General features: G+C 38.5%; 1 protein-coding gene across 6 annotated transcripts in view; it reads right to left on the bottom strand.

Moving 5' to 3' along the window:
• Window positions 1-261: 261 nt before the first annotated feature.
• The window catches only part of B3GNT2 (UDP-GlcNAc:betaGal beta-1,3-N-acetylglucosaminyltransferase 2), a 96,583-nt gene continuing 78,708 nt past the window's right edge, over window positions 262-18,136 (bottom strand). For 4 of the 6 annotated variants that reach the window (XM_063328330.1, XM_063328325.1, XM_063328328.1 and 1 more), the window contains exon 2: window positions 262-2,703. In XM_063328330.1, coding sequence (XP_063184400.1) covers window positions 1,501-2,694 — 1,194 coding nt within the window. In that variant the 5' untranslated portion in view covers window positions 2,695-2,703 and the 3' untranslated portion in view covers window positions 262-1,500. Of the gene's footprint in view, window positions 2,704-3,196; window positions 3,326-18,136 lie in introns of all 6 variants that reach the window. The other 2 variants (XM_063328327.1, XM_063328329.1) reach the window with 2 other exon arrangements.

Here is an 18,136-nt window from a genome sequence, read left to right as displayed (position 1 = left end):
CCTAAGGCACTTAGTGTTCCCTTGCTTTTGCCAGAGTCGTCCATTACAGCACCTAACAAATCCATGCGCAATTGTGGCAACGCTTTCTTGATAGTCTGCTACATAAGCATTGAAGTTGCCAGATAAAGCCTTTTGCTTCTGAAATTCTGAAACGGGTTGTTACTGAATGCCACACAGTAGAATGCAACTGCTCTGTAAGTTAACATTGTCCCAAATAAAGCATTACAAAAAATATTTAAATCACATTTTATTTTTCAAATTCAAAAATAACAATTAGCTTTATTTAACATGTTACACATCTCACAGATTTAAAATATCATGCTCTATTTAAATATCTGAGTGACAACACTATACAAATAAAATGTTACACAAAATATATTTAAGAAAATGTTTTGGTCTTCAATCTGAACAATAAATAGACAGGCACTTCTACATATACAAAGGAAGCAACCACTATTTAGAATAACTCTTATAAGCAAGATGTGGAAATACAGAAGAAAATCCAAGTTTTGAGAACATGTTTAACTCTACATGAGACATCATGCAACTTCAAAGTTTGTTTCAAAATTCGAAACTCTTAGGATCTGCGCAATTCTAGATTTGCTACTGCTTTATAGGAGATCCAAAAACCATGCTCTCGTAAGCAATGTGCAATTTCAGTTATCTCTATCAAATCAAGCTACCTGATCACATTTAGTGCCAAAACAGAAAACAAGGACTGATCAGAGTAGCTTTTCACATAAATAACGTGAGCAACAAGTCAGCTTTACCTCACATAAGCCTGAGGGCTCAGAGCCAACTGTACCTACTGCCCAGCCCCAAACAAAAATCTGTTCTTCCTTTCCTTATATATTTAGCTCTTTTATAGGGTGTTTCCAACAGTATTATATTGTATTGTTTTGGGTTTTTTTTAACCAAAAAACCATCATCTATTAAAAGGGTAAATCCTTCAGACACAGGCACGCTTTGCACAAAAAAATCATGAGGAGAAAATACTGTTCTGGGGTGCAAAAAGACTGAAAACTATAAATTAAAGAAAAATCCCAATAGTTAAAGTCTTAAGAGTGTTTCATACTTGAAGTAAAACTACATTCCTCCAATTTGTGAATTTTCAATTTACAGTGGTTTCCACACACCCCCACACAAACACCACTCAAGGAAAAACTATCTTCCACCATCACAATTAATGAAAGATGCATTGTAGTAGGCAATCCCTTTTTCCAATACAGCCAAACCAGTCACTGACAGCTAGTTACATCCTTGAAGTCCTTTGTAAATTAAGACAAATATTGAAACATAACGACCACCAGAACAGTGGAAAAGTCAGGACCAAGTCTTCAAGCCATCCCCTCAAATTTTAGTATTATTCTCATTTTCAAAAGCACAGGAAAAAGTTTCCAGAGAAAATTAAACTATTAAACAGAGCTTCAATGCTCCACCAAGAAAGTCAGACCCAAACTTGGAAAGTTATTTGGACTTAAGACACTTATGCGCATTACTTTAACAATTTAAGTGTGGATCTTGCAAGCGTGTCCAAATCTTAATCATTTCTTGAGGTTTTCTACTATGTACTAACATTAAGTTTGTGTAGGAGCATATGTTATTTCTGTATTTCTCTTCGATATCAAATGTTTTGAAGCCTTTGTGTTTTTCCGGAGCAAGCCCAAGCTTCTGAAGGCACATTCCAGTATAAACATCATCAATAGGGTAAAGGAGTACCTGGTCAGATGCATTATTCAGTCTTAATGCCAGATCACCGGAGTACAGAAACCCACCACCTCCTGCATATGGAGGATATGAACCCTCATAAACACTTTCTGGGATGTAGTACTTCAATTTTTTTTCTCTATGAGGTCCAGCATCTTTGATGACATCACCTATAAATAAGTCTTTGGCTTTGTCCTTTGATAAGCTCTTCAAGTAATCCAGGATCTGATGGGTATTCACAAAAACATCATCATCACCCTTAAAGATAAACTGGACATCTGCACAACTGCTGCTGACCCACTTAAGAAACAGCACCTCTTTCAGAGTTAAATTGAAGAAAGTGTCTCTGTAGTTCCAGAGGAGAATGTCTTGGTAGGTTTCACTCTCGAATTTTATCATGTGTGAAAGATTAGGAAAATGATCCTCCGGTGGAGTCAGTCCAAGTAAGAAGACCCTTTTGACTGTCATATCCCCCGATTCTATTTCTTTGCCCCAGGATTCCCTAATTGCTTGCCTTCTATCAAAATGGGGTGTAAGTGACTTAATAGCCAGCAGCAGAAAAGGTTTATGTTTGCACTTGTTTGGTTGATCCATTAATAGTGAATAATTTCTGCATCTCAAATAAAGTAGGAAGTCTTTGAATCTGTCTGGCAAGTTTGCAAAGTCACTAACCTCTGAAGGTACCCGTGGGTCAGGGTCACAGGAACTGAGAATGCTCTCGTTCAAAATCAAGTTCTCTTCCACAGTCATATTGGAAAGCAAGGTCAGAATAGGGTTGTACAGCAGTTCAAGCTTCTGTTGCTGTTTGTTCCAATAAGCTTTGTGAGGAGTATATTTTCTCCAGAATTTGCTGCGTGGTATAATAACACGGCCTTTTGCATTCTTCTCTTGGCTGCCACTTTTTGAGACTTCCACAATCACATAAATAAAAATGTTTACCATCATCAGAATTCCCAGCAGCTTTAATCTTCTGCGTCCAACACTCATTTCTCATATCTGGAAAGAGATAAAAAATGTCAGATTTTTAGCCGTCTTCCTATCAAGTTCTTGATCTCATAAAAATGCAAACTACTTTCAGATGAAGAATGTGCAAGTTAGTAGCCTAAATATAGACGTTACCTACACCCAAAAAAGCGCAAAACCTAATCTACCTCTAATACATGCGCACCTACAGCTAGCAGGGGTTTGGGGTTTCATCAGCAAACAAGAAGCTAGCAAGAATGTAAAATTTCCATTTGCTACTTCGGAATTTTACATAGCATTTCACAGTGCGCCTAAATTAGCCAGCAGTTTTGCTCCTCATTTAAGTCTCCTTGAAACACTTGACTGTAATAATTAGAATCTGAGCCCTCAGCTTGGCAAAGATAGGCAAAGAAACTTTTTTTTTCTGCTAGTAAGGTGAGCTTAAGGGTATAGAATAAATTGCCAGACGATAAGGTCAGTTATTTTTTAAGTTAAGTTTCAAGCTTTTATACTTGCACTCTTATACCTTCCAACTACATAATAAGCGGAGCTGGATTTTAAAGCATACAATTCGTTTCTGTCCATTTCACTTGGTTGTTCCTTGGGAGAGAGAGGCTGACAAAGCTGGCCAGCTGCATTGCTGGTATTCACATCTCTGCAGACAGAAGAGAACGTGAATTTTCTTTTTTTTTTTCCTCCAACTAGAAAAGAAAATGAATGGCAGCAGAAAGTGCAAGTGTAATTATTCCTAGGAAAGAAAAAGCAAATGAAGAGAAATCAAAAAAGGAGAGGTTTCCCATATATGTAAGACCAGGAATAGTAAGTCTAACTCTCTTTGTTGTAGCAAAGGTTATTCTGTGACCCATCTCCAATTTTTACTGAGAGAGAAAATGGACCAATCCCTCTTTCTTCCGCAGCTGTCAGAATGAAAGGTGCACAATACAGAGAGCAAGATGAAAACAGTGTGATCCTCTAAAGCAGTGCTTATCAAACTGTTTACTAGCCATGGGGGATATCAGTGTACAAGCTACACAAAATTTAACAAGCCATTCTAAAGCGGAGAGTCAGACTGGAAAATAATTCAGAATGAGTAAGAAAGTTAGTAAGACTACATTTAAGACAAGATACAGAACACACTGTCGATGATGCTTTCAGTTGCCAGGAGTACAAATGATTATTGGAAGACCAGAAAAATCTTAATAAAATAAAGGATTCGTAATGGCTGTTAAGCTCAGCTGTAAACACTGCCTCAGAGATCCCGAAGTCACAGAGCAACGGCCTTCAGGAAGGCACACTTGTACACCTTGTACTTGCTGCTCTTTTCATTTTATTTCCAGCCATCACCAGACACCTGAGCCAGACTGACCCTTGGTTTCTTCTGGTTTGACCAGTCTAACTTTCTTTTACTCCTCAGCAAGTTAAACACAAAACTTAGTAAGAAAGCAGTAGGTAAATGTATTTGTATATGCTCAGCCAGATCTACTTTATTTAATGTCCTGTTCTCAGCCAGCTATGAAGTTTGCTATTCTAATTTTAAAGCTGTTTGTTCCTATACCTCAAAGACAAAAACATACTTGTGGTCAGTGCCATCATTTAAGCTGAACAGTTGAAACAGAAGTACTGGCTGGCCACGCAGAGTTCAAAGAAACTTTATCTTCCTCCTTCAACTGCCACAGCAGCTTCCACTAAAAACAGATTATTATATACTCTTTTTCTCCACTTCCCTTTCAGTACACACAAAAATACTGGAGAAGCAGCTGTCCCATGTTTTGTACTATTCTGTGCAGTTCAGCATGCACACCACTGCTTATCTGGCCTGTCATCTATAGCACTTCTCACTAGAACCAACACATGATGCGATATTTGACTGATGATTCCAGGACTCCTGAGACAAGGGTGTGGGAAGCTCCCCTCTAGTAATAGCTAACTCACACAGGATTGTGCAGAGCTCAGCCAGAGTCTGATTTTCCAAGACATGTAGCACCATACAGTTCATCTGTTCACAGCCTTCGGCTACTAGGGTGAGCATTCAGCACCTCTGTAAGTCACCTGGATGCTTGACCTGAGATTGTTCTGAATGTGAGAGACCATTTGCAAAGACCTTATTTCAATCACTTAACAAAATTCTTCAAATCTCTAAGTCTCCAGGGTATGCACTCAAATTCTGTAATTACAAGATCTTCCTTAATCTTCCTGTTTTTCACTTGTAGCCTTGCAATCACCTGCAGCAAAGGAAACTGGGACCCTACACAGAAGAAAATCTCCATTTGCTGTTAGACTTGGTAGAGCTTTTCATCAGAAAAAGTACCAGTCTGGCAAGATGACAGTGGTTTCATCACATAAAGCACGGTAAATGCTACCAATCCCACATATAAATACTTGTAGTATAATTCTCAGCCTTCTTTTTAAGAAACTATCCAATACTGGGGATAAAAATCAATATTTCTGAGAAAAGGTAGGTAACAAGTCACAGTCATTATCAATACAGTTAAGAGTTTTATAAGACACTAACACCCCCCTGCAATTTTGCATTAAAGAATTCTTCTCTTCTGTAATCAAAAGCTACCTACATGTATTTTTAATGAATTCTTTAAGAATATAACTCATTAAGAATATCAAACCAAAACTAAGGGCTACAAGTGAAAAAGGGATAAAACCTGCTTTGTTAAAAAAAAAGTATCCTTTTTCTAAACTAGACAAAGACAGGCTGTATTAAACGCTCATAGCATTAAATCGAGGTTCCTGAACTCAAAGCAAATAGAAAACAACTCGACTTCAATAAGGCTGTTTATTTCTATACATTGAAATAAAATCCTCCGCTTTGCAATTAACATGTATTAGCTTTAACCATTACACTTGAAGACAGGAATTAATAAGAGGATGCCAGTTTGGCAATTTCACATCAAGTGAACTGAATTTATCACAAAACACAGTATTACAACCCTCATCACAATGGTGGTGTGTGTTGCTAGGAGGAGTTTGGGGCTTTTTGGTTTTTGTTTGTTTTTTTAAGTAAACCCACAGAGTCGATGTCTCAAGGCAAATCTAATTTATTCATCTGCTTTTCTGACACTGCAGTGATCGACCCAAGTGCCAGCACGATGAAGATATGTGCTGGGCACCTTGCTAAGGAGCAGCATCATGGAGCACAAGACAGCGCCCATTTCCTACTTGCAGCTTAGCGACAGCTATCTGGACAGATCACAAGAACTTTCTCGTATTCCAGTAATAGCTTCTTCTATCAGCATTAATATTACAAAAAATTCCAGCTGCTTCCTTTGACTGCTGAGAATGGACAGTCTGTTAGGGAAGCCAAAAACAAACTAAAGGGATCTTGTTCATACTTAAATCTATCTGATGCATTTTTATACGAGTTTTGTTGAAGAACTGAGATGAGCAGTACAAAGCCATACTCTATTTGAACAATTCCTGCTGCTTCAGGTGTTAAAAAAAGAAAACACATAGCTAGCTATCAAGAAAAGCAGAATGCAAGGTAAACACTGTATATTGGTAAAGCAAATCAGTAGACCATAGAACCTCAGGAACAGAAAATCTTGCAAGAATTAGTATTCTAACTTCAGCGGGTAAGGTGAAGAGAGTTACCTACGCTCAAAGGTGATCTGACATACAGTTTTTCAATGCCTGCTTTCAACTTCTCAGCTACCCTGATAGGAAAACCATTTTAGCAATCAGTTCCAAGTTTGTACGAATCACCACATTTCTGCTTATGCAACTTCCAGCTGCGCAGAGTTATGCATCAGTATCACTACATACATAAAATCTATTTGTTCAAAGCCTTTCGAAAACATCCATGTGTCTAGGAAAAAAAAAGGGGGGGGGGGGTTAACATTAACTATACTCTGGATAAACCAAGGTTTTGCTACAGATCCAGTATTTGGAAAGGTTGATTCTGCAGGAAGGGGGGGGAAAGAGGAGGAGTTGTCCTCTTCAGCTCCACTCCAATCTTACAGTTTACTGCAGTCAAAATGAAGATATTGACAGAAGGGAACAGATTTATGGAGCCACAAAAGCTGCACTGGGATCAAGAGATGGATGGAAAAGTCAAGCCAGCAGAACCTGGGAAGAAAAACAGCTTCACTGTGGGACCAGACAGCAATCAATAAAACAGCATAAACCGCAACAGAAGAAGAAAACAGGCATTACAAAGAAGCCATGAGCTACCAGAAAAGATTCCAAACGCCCCAAAAGATGTAAGTCCAAATAACATTAATGCAAAATGGTGAGAAACTTTTCACAGACTGTTTTTAAACAGTATTATTTTATGCTTTATCTCAAGAGTGAATGTATTGCAAATGCCTGCAAGGAACCTATTCAAAAGTCTAGAAGAGTTGGTGTAAAGTGAGAATCACAGAATCACTCTCCTGAGCTGTAAAGGACCTATAAGGATCCAGCCCAACTCTTGACTCCACACAGGGCAACATAAAAGTTAAACCATATATCCAAAGGTATTGTCCAAATGTTTCTTGAACACAGAGTATGCACACTCCATCCAGCTCCAGGAATTAATTATAGAAGAGACGCTCTTTTCTGGAGGCAAGAATTTACACAAACAGGGGCCACGATACTCCCTGACAAAGGACAGGAGTTACCTCTGGAGGAGGCCAATCTCAAGGTCAAAACCAAGAACAAGTACATCTAAGTGTACCAGCACTTAACTAAGGGCACATGTGATTCATTAGTTTGAACTTCTCATGCTGGAGTTAGGATCTGCAGAAGAATTCTGATTGTCCCTGTTACAGCACTAGATTTTCTGTAATGACTTCACAAAGTTAGTATGTGAAACACGATGACAGCTTTAACTTTGTGTTGGTTTGTGTTTGGTGTTTTTTTTAAACTGATGTTACTAAGACATTTCTATGCACATAAATAAGCTTACACCTTTAACTGATGCAAGAGAAAGGCAGATGTTGCAAAGAAGTGGCTAAAAAAGCAAAGTATATTTAGAAGTTCAGAAAAAGCAATCCTGTCTAGGACAGAGACAATGAAACATGGTTCAGATTCAGATGGTGCACTAACTAGTCCTCTACAGCAAGATGTCAAAACAAACACACCTAGATTTGCAGTAAGTGCAGCCTATAATCAATCCAAGCAGGAATTCTGAACACTTGGAACTTGTTTCAAGATCCAGATTTTGGCAGATGCTGGCCATTGCCCAGAGCTATAAAGTAGTTTCTCTTTCCTACAGTTTTTAAGCAAGGTGCTACTTCATTTGAGTTGCAGATGTTACCATAGATAGTAAAAACCTTCAAGGTAGAACAGCAGGTGCTCTTTTGGAAAGGTCATCAAAACATAAAGGGCATTGATAAGCATGAAAGCAAGTGGCAAATGGATAAATTTTGACAGTCAGTCCTACCAATTTTACCAATGAAGCAACAAAAACCCCTCTTTCCTGAGAAGCCAGACCAAGTTTGTGTCTAACTTACTTCCTTTTGCTTATATGCAACAAAGCACTCACTGAGTGTTTAAAATACCAGAGGATTAACTGCTTGCTCGCACATTAACTGAAATACCAAAAGACAACTTTAGGAACGCCACTTTCCTAAATGAGTACAACTTTCCTTTATTCTAGGTTTCTATTTAGCAATATAAGTATTGAAGAACCATACATTCATACACCAAATATTGATCACACTTGTTGATTTTTATTGATGTTTAGTTTAAGTTCCTAACCAGTGGAGCCTCTTACTAAGATGTCCAATTGTTGTACATTGAAGCTTCTTCTGCAGCGCTCTATACACTGTCTTAGTCTCTGTAGAGACGTGAACATCCATTCCAAGCTCCCCCCTGCAATGCACTAAGAGTATACATACATCATGAAATCGAAGAAATAGCCTTCAGAAGGAGCTACAAAAGGAAAAGCAACTGTTACCTCACAGGTCTTAATATTGACAGAAAAGTCATCTTCCTTGCTCTTAGGTACTGAAGCCCATGATAGAATTATGCAATCAGGTAAGATTGCTGGTGACTACTTAAAACCTAACACCTTAAAAGGTATTACTTGTTATTGCAGGAGGGCTCCATCATTTCCCTTTCAAATAAAGGGGCAAATTTTATTAACGCCACCACTGGGCATGATGCAACGCAACACTACTCAGCAAGGATCCTTAAAAGCAGTTTCAAGTCAGCAAGCAGGTTCACACAGCACAACCCTTAACAGTGCAAGGGTGTTAGCTTGCATTCAAAAGGCAATGTAGCCTGTGGTAGCCCAGTGACCCATGCTGCATTCCACTGCACAGCATGGATATACCCGCAAATTCTTCCAGCAAGATGAAGAAAACACACTATTCCTGTTTATTACATTAAGAAGGAAAGTTTCAGTGAGCAAAAGACAGGTGAGGCAACAGCCATTTTCAAGGTTATAGTTCTATTTAAAAATGAGTTCAAATGGTGTTTCTAGATGTACCAAAGACCAATTTCTTTACTCCAAGACCAGTGCTACTAAAACATTCTTCCTTTGTGCTTTTAACTTATGAATTACATTTATTAATCTCAAGTCTCAACATGAAAGCTCAATAACAGTAAGTTGTGACTACCGGTGAGCAGTCTCAGCAGCAGCATATCATACAGATTTGCAGCTAAACAAACCACCCAAAGCAGAACTACCTTAAAACAGCTTGAATATTCAGCACTGACAATTAACAATTCCCCTGGGAAGGGGAGATCAGATAACACGATGCGGACTACCTCAGGTGGTGTTCCTTCCCACACTGCATATACCCACACAAGCATTCCTGCGCCAGCAAAGTGCTCCCCAGCAGATGCAGCCACAGTACCAAATCAAGGCACTAAACTGAACCCAGGCATGCTCATGCAACCCCAGAATGAAAGAAAAACAATGCATTTAACCAGACTACCTGCCTCAACCCTTGCCTCTTGCAGCAGCTCCAGGCTGTGGATCCACAAGCAGCTGAACTGATCTAATCGCCTGACCCCTCCTTTTCTCCTCTTTCTCCTCCCTTTCTGACTCCAAGAACTCAGGCCCAATCCCTCCTCGCACTGGCTCTCGTGCTCTGCCAGGCCTGTCCATAAATCAGTTCACATCACTAACCCAGCAGAAAACTAACAATGACCAGAGATGCACACCAGATAAGCACCACAGCAGCTACAGTGAAAGCACGCAGCAAAGAGGAGGGGAGTAGACAGATCTCCCCTCTTCAGCAGGAATGACAACACACCAGGAACTGAGCCTTCATTCTGGATCCATAATCCCTTCCACCCTCTAACAAGAGGCTATCCAGCACTGCAGCAATGAAAATAATATACCCTGGTGCAAAGAGTCATTTAACACCAGTCTTTGAAAAGATAGTGCAGATGCAAGACAAAACACGTAACTTTTCCACCTCCTTCAAGTCTGACAGAAGCCATGACCTTTAACTGCAAATACTTCTATCTTCTACTGAGGACAGGAGCTATGCTGTATTTTCTAAGTGGGCTGAGTAACCTGTCTACATTATTTGACTGCCAAACCCAAGCATTAAAAGTCCATTTACTCACTGGGGCTGACATGAGGTAAAACAATCCTTATTACCTGCAGGTATTACACCTACCGCTCTACTGGTTCAGGACTAAACTATCAGGAATTTAACAAAACAAAGCTGTAATTCAGGTATACTAACAGTTACCACCACCTTTCTCTTTGCAGAGACTACCTACAACTGGGGCTACAGCTGACTTGGATCTCACCATGTAACTTCATTTTGAAGCCTGATATCCCTTATAGCAGCACAACTTCTGGTAGTGCTAGCAATAGTGATGCTACAGTTCTGAAGATAATTTTTTTTTTTTTAATTATTATTATTAAACACATCACAAGCCATATGCCGTCCTCCTAACTTCCAGTGAGATGCATCAGTTCTTCTAATACCTCAGTTCTGTTCAGTGAGTCAAAAGAGACTCCTGGATTGGCCAACACCACAGTTTTGGAACGTGAAGATGTTAAAAGCCACAGGCTGTTACAAAAAGCCTGTGCTATTTCCAGCTTTAAAGAATTTCAACACTCTATTTATTTTTTTAACTACACACAATCGTATCTCTTTTTCCCCTCAGAACTTTACACAAGTCCACTTTTACACAATAGTAATTAAGAACATCTTAAGAACTGGCAAATAGTCAACAGATATCAGTATTCTGCTGCTGCAGAAGCAGGTCACAGTGATCAGCACTGAGTAACAGTCAATGTTTTCTGTGTTCTTCAAACACCACAGTTTGAAACAATGTTCCAGCTGGAGGAAAGTTTCCAAGACAACACCACACTACACAAACCATCAAAAAGTGCAATGAAATTCAGAGCAGTTAATGTTTATTTTAACATTAGTTTTAATTAATTGCATATACCTGCTTTGAGCCATCTTTCAGCATACTATTTAGTTTTGGGAGAAATTCTACTCTTACAATATTTTAATACCAAAAGATACCAGTGCAACTTGGGCATGGGATTTCAAGATCCAAGTAAATAGTAAAACAGGGGAAGGATGTGCTTGTATTTTCCTAAAACACAGCCCAAGGCATAAAGAACTATAAAGAGTGTGAATAAAAGCCAATTTAACTTCACATTTTGTGTCCCACTAATTATCTTCAGCACATTTTGCTCAAAAAAACCCTACCAAAACCTGAAAGCAAAAAGAAAAAACAAAACCAACCCAAACCACCAAAAAAACCCCGCACTCAAAAAACCCAACAGTACAGTGAGGCATTTCCCTAGTAATACTTGCCTGATCTTCTGCAGTAAGGTATTAGAGGGCCAGGAATTGCATTTAAACCATGTTTAATTACTGTTATTGAACCTAATCTCACTTTGTCTAATCCTTCTTTGAGCCCATTTATATTTTCAACTTTTATGAATTCCACTGGTGATGAATTCCTCAATTTTTCACACAACAAGAACTTGGAATAACTTGCTTTTCTCTTACCACACAAGAGGGGAACCCTTGGAAAAATACAACACAAGAAAACCTGCAGTTGTTTTCTATATGTAACATTTGCCATACAAGCTATATAACAAACCTTCATCTGTCCTCTGTTCCTTCTTTATCACAAGAAGCCATAGTCATTTAATTTCTGGAACTATTCTGCACTTCTGACTAACCTTGTTTTCCTACACACACACTTCTATTAGTACATTTTTGATACGGCAACAACAAAAAAGAGCATTTAGTACTTAAAGCTCACAAATATGAATTTGTGGAGACTAAATTTTTAGAGTTCTGTATCAATGGGGCTTGGTATAAGACGCAAGCTGGATTGTATAATTTTTGAGGAAAGTCATCATTGTCTTGTGACGCATATGAAGTTGGATCTTCTCAATTCAGTTTCCAGCATCCACAAATTTTACTACTGCAATTATCACTAATCAACACTTATTTTGGCCGTCTGGTGAAAAGATTAACTGGACCTGAAGCCTCAGTGTTCTTAATACTACACTTACCTAACCCAGTTACTCACAGACCATGCTCTACACTTCAAGGGAACAAAGCATACACTGCATAGAATCATGGGCAGTTTAATCAGTTTTGTGTTACACTTGAAAATTACTTTGCTTATTCTATCCATGCCATAACTCCTTTCCAGACGGATTCTTCCCCTCTCTTTTCCAAGATGGACTGATGCAAACAACTAGTAAAATCCTCATAAAAATCAATCTGAAATCACTAGTGTGAAGGAGGATTGTTAGAGTGTTGCCAGCTTTCCAATGAAACAAGCATTTTTGTGGTCATCTGCTCCATTGACCCTTTGCCTTAAATGTACCACTTCCTTGTTACTCCCCGTTTTCCACTCCCCCTAACCCTCATCTGTGCACTCAGCTGCTTCACAAAGTAGCTTTACAGTAGCTACGATAATAAACTTGGGCCTTCATCAGCTCTACCGCTGGGTTATCTTACAGGTTACAAATTCAACTGGCACACTATCTTTTCAAGTCTGAAACTGGTACAGAAGGACTGAAGCCTCTTACATGAAAGAAAAGAATCCCCAAAGCATTGGAGCCACCCTAGGCATAGTGATAAAGCTCTCCACTGTCCCTCCATTTCTGATAGCCCATTTGTAGCCCTATTCCTATGAAAGGTTTTCAAATGCGCTCTTGTTCTTGCTTTGAAATAACACCTCTCAGTTTCACTGATAGTTCTCAGAAAGTTCTAAATTGCCCCCCTCCAATTACAACAGAAACTTCTGCAGCAGCAGCAATACTGGAGCTACCTACAGACTTCAGGAAATAAATGCACCGTTCATTCTCAATTCATTTGGCACATTGCATTTGCGGTCACAGGGATAAGAATTAGACCCAGCTTCTAAAAATATGCTGAATAAACATATGTCTGCAGACAGATAGGTGAAAAACCCTATTTTCCAACTGAAATGGTGTTAAAAAAAGGAAAAGAAAACTTACATAAGAAACTTACATACAAAACTTAAAAACTTACATACATACGGAAAACTGTTGCAGCATCCCCACATAGAAAATGTCTCACTCCACGTGACACTTATTCCAGTATCTTACAGAAACTCTAATTATTTTTTTCTTTAGTGGTTAATACACTTAAGTAAGACAAACTGATCTAATGAACATTTACTATTCAATCCAGTGGTAATTTAACTGGCTTGAATAATAATAAAAAAAATTTATAATGTTGTAATGTAGCACTTACAGGGCCCATTGTTTTAGTCATCAAAACAAGGCCCAGAAACTATTTTCAACAACCCAAACTTCTGCTATCAGCCAAGGAAAAACTACAGCAAAAATGAAAGCATGTATTTCTAAACTTTGACTGCCTTTATCAAGCACTAAAGCAACTACAGCAAAAATGAAAGCATGTATTTCTAAACTTTGACTGCCTTTATCAAGCACTAAAGCAACAGTCCATACCTGAACAGCTCCCTTCTCATTCTTTCTTATTGCAGCTACAATATTATGAAGGTGACTTTCCAAGAAGCCTATCTGAATTGTGTTTCCTATGGTGGATTGAATGCAGCACTTAAGGAACAGTCTCAAAGAGCACATACGGTGGAAATTAACATCACTGTTGCATTTACTACTTCATAATAAAAACTCCCTTCCAAGCTAGTATTCTATAATTCTATGATTGATTCTACAAAAAACATCTCATGAAGGTTATTACAAAACAGACGAATCTTAGATATGAAAGAGAACATAACTTCATGCTTTACAGAATTTGAAGTGCAGTGGTACATAAAATACATGGCATTTTCTCTAAAAAACAATCTAGAACTATAACTCACAGCCCAGTTTTGTGAACCACTGCTGGCTTACAGAATAGAAGTTACTATTTTAACTACAGGACAGGTAAATATTTTTCCTCCACACAGGCTGACAGTGACTGTCATCTGGCACCACGTAAATACAGACAAATGGCTTTATTATGTTAGCTATACCATCTCATTTGTTTCCTATGATCCATAGGGCAACTTCCAAGCATTCTAGTCTGATGTTTCCCAAAAAACTGTGCAATTACTATAGAATGAAGTCACAAAGACAATAAAGCTATCGTGCACCCCACACGAGATACAGTTCTGAAAGAACAATGCAAGACTCCACTTACAGCCTCTCAAACATTATCCAAGCCAACCACAACCAAGTAGAGAGAACACGTTCCAACAACGTTCCTCTACAGCATAAGCCAGATTTGACCACACTCCATCATTGGGTCTCACCAAGACCTTCAAATCACATGAATTAAGAATCAGTCTTCACTAGACACCACCACCATCCTACAAACTTGTAAGTAGGCAATCAGTTTATCATTGAAGCCAACTCCTCTAGTTACAATGCAGACAGACCCTACAGCTATCTGAAGGAATCTGCAAGCATTACAAACATTTAAGTTTCTCAGACTACTACTACCTAATGTCAGCAGGTTTATTCTCTGCAGAGTCCTGCTTCTCAAAGTAACCAGATAATGCACGTTTAAAGGCATTACTCAAAGTAGTTATGTTAAGATGAAACTCAAGGAGTTAACTTGTCAGAAGCTGCTACAAAAAGGTGGGGAAATCCCTGCTACGTTAACATTTATAAAAGCATAATGAGAATCCAAAACTCCCTACCCCTAATAGCCTGCTTGACTGCTGTGCTGAGACTACTGACGTCAGCTTCCAACTGTGGTATTAAGACTGAATAGTCCTTTCATTTACTGCTGAATGGTAAGTTCTGAACATCAGAATCCCAAAATCTTAAGAGTAAGTTATACTACTGCTATGTTTCCCAACACCATTTTGACTAGTTCCAGGTACTTCCCCTCTGTATAGCTCCTCCAGGAGGAAAGAGAAGTTACCAGATCATCACCTTTTAAGGTATGCTATTTAAAATAACATCTATGAGATAAAAGTTTTGTTGAGTACATATTGCTGCTTAGAAATATTGCAGCAACACCAACAAAGTTTGTATCAAGTTATCTTTACAAAGTAACTCAGACAATAAAACCTTATTTTTAACCTCATTAAAAACAGTTTATGTGAAACTCCTGCCTGACAGAATGCTTACAGATGGAAGAGATACCACCAGGTCTCTGCTATCTCAAACTGAGCACTTCCAACCCTGAATCAAACTGCTACAGTCACAAAACCTTCAACTAGAGAGCGATCTACTCTTTCATCCGTTTTTAATTAGAAAGTCATCTACCAGTAAAACCTCAGATCATCCCAACCCTGTTTATATTTTAAGTTATTATAGGTGTCTCTCACAAAAGGTCTGGGTTTAATTAAGAAGATAATTAAATATTGTGTACCTATTGGGTTCAATGCAAGTTAGGCCTAAATATTTTTTTTACCTGTTAAAATTAAATCCTTGGATTGGCTGAATGTTCAGTTCATATTTGAATTGTTTCAAGCATTCCTACAGAAGACCAAGGTACATGGAAGAAAAGCCCTCCGGTCATTATTAAAAGTGTTCTGTAAACTTAATCCCAGGTTTCATGTATATTCCAATTTTTCTACTGGTATAAACTACTTGAGTTTGGCCTTGATTTTCTACAGGGATAAAAAAGCAACAGAGCTCCACGTGTACGCCACACACAACGTGCAAAATAACTTGTGATCAAAAAAGTTTTGATTAAGAGTGAAAAGGGTTTGGGCTGTTGGTTTTGGTTGTTGGGGTTTTTTTTAGTAATTGATATTTCATACTGTCAACCAAGGGTAAGAGCTCCACTTGCTATAAAAACTAATATTAAATACCTCAGTATTTGAGGGCCCATGGTAGTGAAAGTGACCTGCTTTTCCCAATCCAGTTTACAAAAAAAAAAAAACACGTATTATTCTAAGGTCAGTTCGAGCTTTAGAATTATGACATTGTGCAATTTGTTAGAAATAACCCAGAGCTGCCAGCTTCTGATTTATGAGCTTCAGTTTTTAGGCACCTTTGAGAAGGCTTCAGCTTGAACAAATAGTAAGTTACAAAGAATCAAAAGAAGAGGTTTAACTGAATGGCGGCAGAGAAATCTTTCTTGGAAGAAAACTAATTGTCATTCATCACATCGATTACAAGTCAGGGGGTACAGTTTAAAACAATTTCAGTCATGGTTGACACATTCCTGTAATTTATTCCTTCCCCTATAAAATGCACAGTCCCATCCCACCTTTGCATGAATTTGACTCCAATAAGTCAGTTCAGGGAGCCAGAGACAAGAATAAAGAACCTGGCAATAAAGCAACAATTAGTTTTCAGCTGTTTCATGTCACTAGATTTCCTTGCTGCTGTGCTGCACAAACACCAGTAACAGTGCAGGAGACAGAAAATTTACAAAGCTAAGATGACAGCAGATCCCATTTTCAATCAGCTTAAGCTTCCATGTACCAGCGCACTGCCACTGCAGCCTGACACTGCTGATCTTGTTCCCACCTTCATCCACAGAGGTCCCAAAGGCAGGGCCAGACAAGCACCCACACTGGTCCGCCAGAAGCAGCTACCCTTTAGGCAACCTCAACAAGACATACCCAGAGGTTTGAATTTCTCAAGTCAGGTGGTTAGCTGTTGGACCAGCAAGAGCCACCCATTTCTGCTACTCCTAGCGTGGTCTGCCCGAGTGTTATCTTCTCATAATTACCAGAAAGCTAAGAAAGCAGATAATGAACTACCTTCCTCCCAGATGTTTAGTACGTGGATCAATGCTAGTTCTAGTAATGAAGAATGGGTAACATGTTGAAAGCATCAGTCAGGTTCGCAATGGACATTTAAAAATATAAAGCCTGCTCAAGAGGCACTATCGTATTTCTTAATTTTATGCTGTATTTGAAATAAAAAAGGTGACTTAGTACACCTATTCAAGATCCAGATAACCATAATTTCCACAAGACAACTGATCTCCTCCTGGCATCTCTTCCAGCTTTATCTTAAAACCAGTAATTACTACTGCCTTAAACATATTCCAGCTACCTTTATGTCTGCATAGAGAGCATTCACTATTCAAAAAACTAACAAAACTGTCCTCTAAGCACCATACTTCAAGTCATCAACATTTTACCTGTGCTTTGTCTTCTTGCCAACTTAGACTGTCAGAGATAAGCCACCTTACTAAAAACTACGTTTCAAAAGCAAGGATGCTGATGAGGTTACTGCCAGCGATGACATTCTGCTTTTGGGTTAAAAGTAAACAGACACTGGTTTTCAATTTGACTTCCACGAGACACCGTCTTCGCAGTCAGTGGCTGGGCAATGGGATACACAGCTGGGCTGATAATCTTCCCAGTCATCTCAAGTCATGTCTCCCTGCAAGTGCTATGCAGTTAGTCAATCAAAAGTCAATTCAAACCAAATTCATACTGTGAATATTCAGGTCAGAATTATGGGATCTGCCTCTGAATTTACAGTACTGAACTAAATAAATGTTTAAGAAAGCAAAACCTACATTTTAAAATGCAAATAATGAAAAGATTTTCACCTTTAATTAGTTTTGGTTTCAAGTGTAATTAACAAGTACAGGAAAAAAAGGTTTTTAATCTTTCTAAAGAATCCATTTTAAGTTCAGAAAAATCAGTGGAGCTGTAAGTAGGGAAGTTCATTTTCCTCCTTCAAACTTGTAAAGCATAAGATACAGATCTCATTGCAGCCTATCAAGTTTAAGGAAACGGAAACAATTTCTCTAGCAGTTCTAGGCAGCTAAAGATGCATATAAGTACCAGGAGGATTTTGTAAAAGATCTTTAAGCAGGTTAGGCAGCTAACTCCCATTTTTGTTAATGGCAGATAAGCACCTAACCCGATTAGAGACATCTAAATCCAAGCAGGAACTTCTTCTGTACCTGTTACCTGCACACCAGTGCAGTATCCACTACATTTGAGAGTGGTTTGAGTAACAAATTTTAAGCTGTTTTGCATGTCTTCTAGTTGTTTTTATTCAAAAGGAAATCACCAATAAGTTTGCAATAACATTCCCCATCCCAACGACAGCCTTCCATTACCATTTTCTAACATTCAAAGATCAGATGAAAAAAAAAATATCATA

The sequence above is a fragment of the Chroicocephalus ridibundus genome, chromosome 3 (genome assembly GCF_963924245.1).
Source record: "Chroicocephalus ridibundus chromosome 3, bChrRid1.1, whole genome shotgun sequence".
NCBI lineage: Eukaryota > Metazoa > Chordata > Aves > Charadriiformes > Laridae > Chroicocephalus > Chroicocephalus ridibundus.
This window is presented reverse-complemented; position numbering and strand designations above follow the sequence as displayed.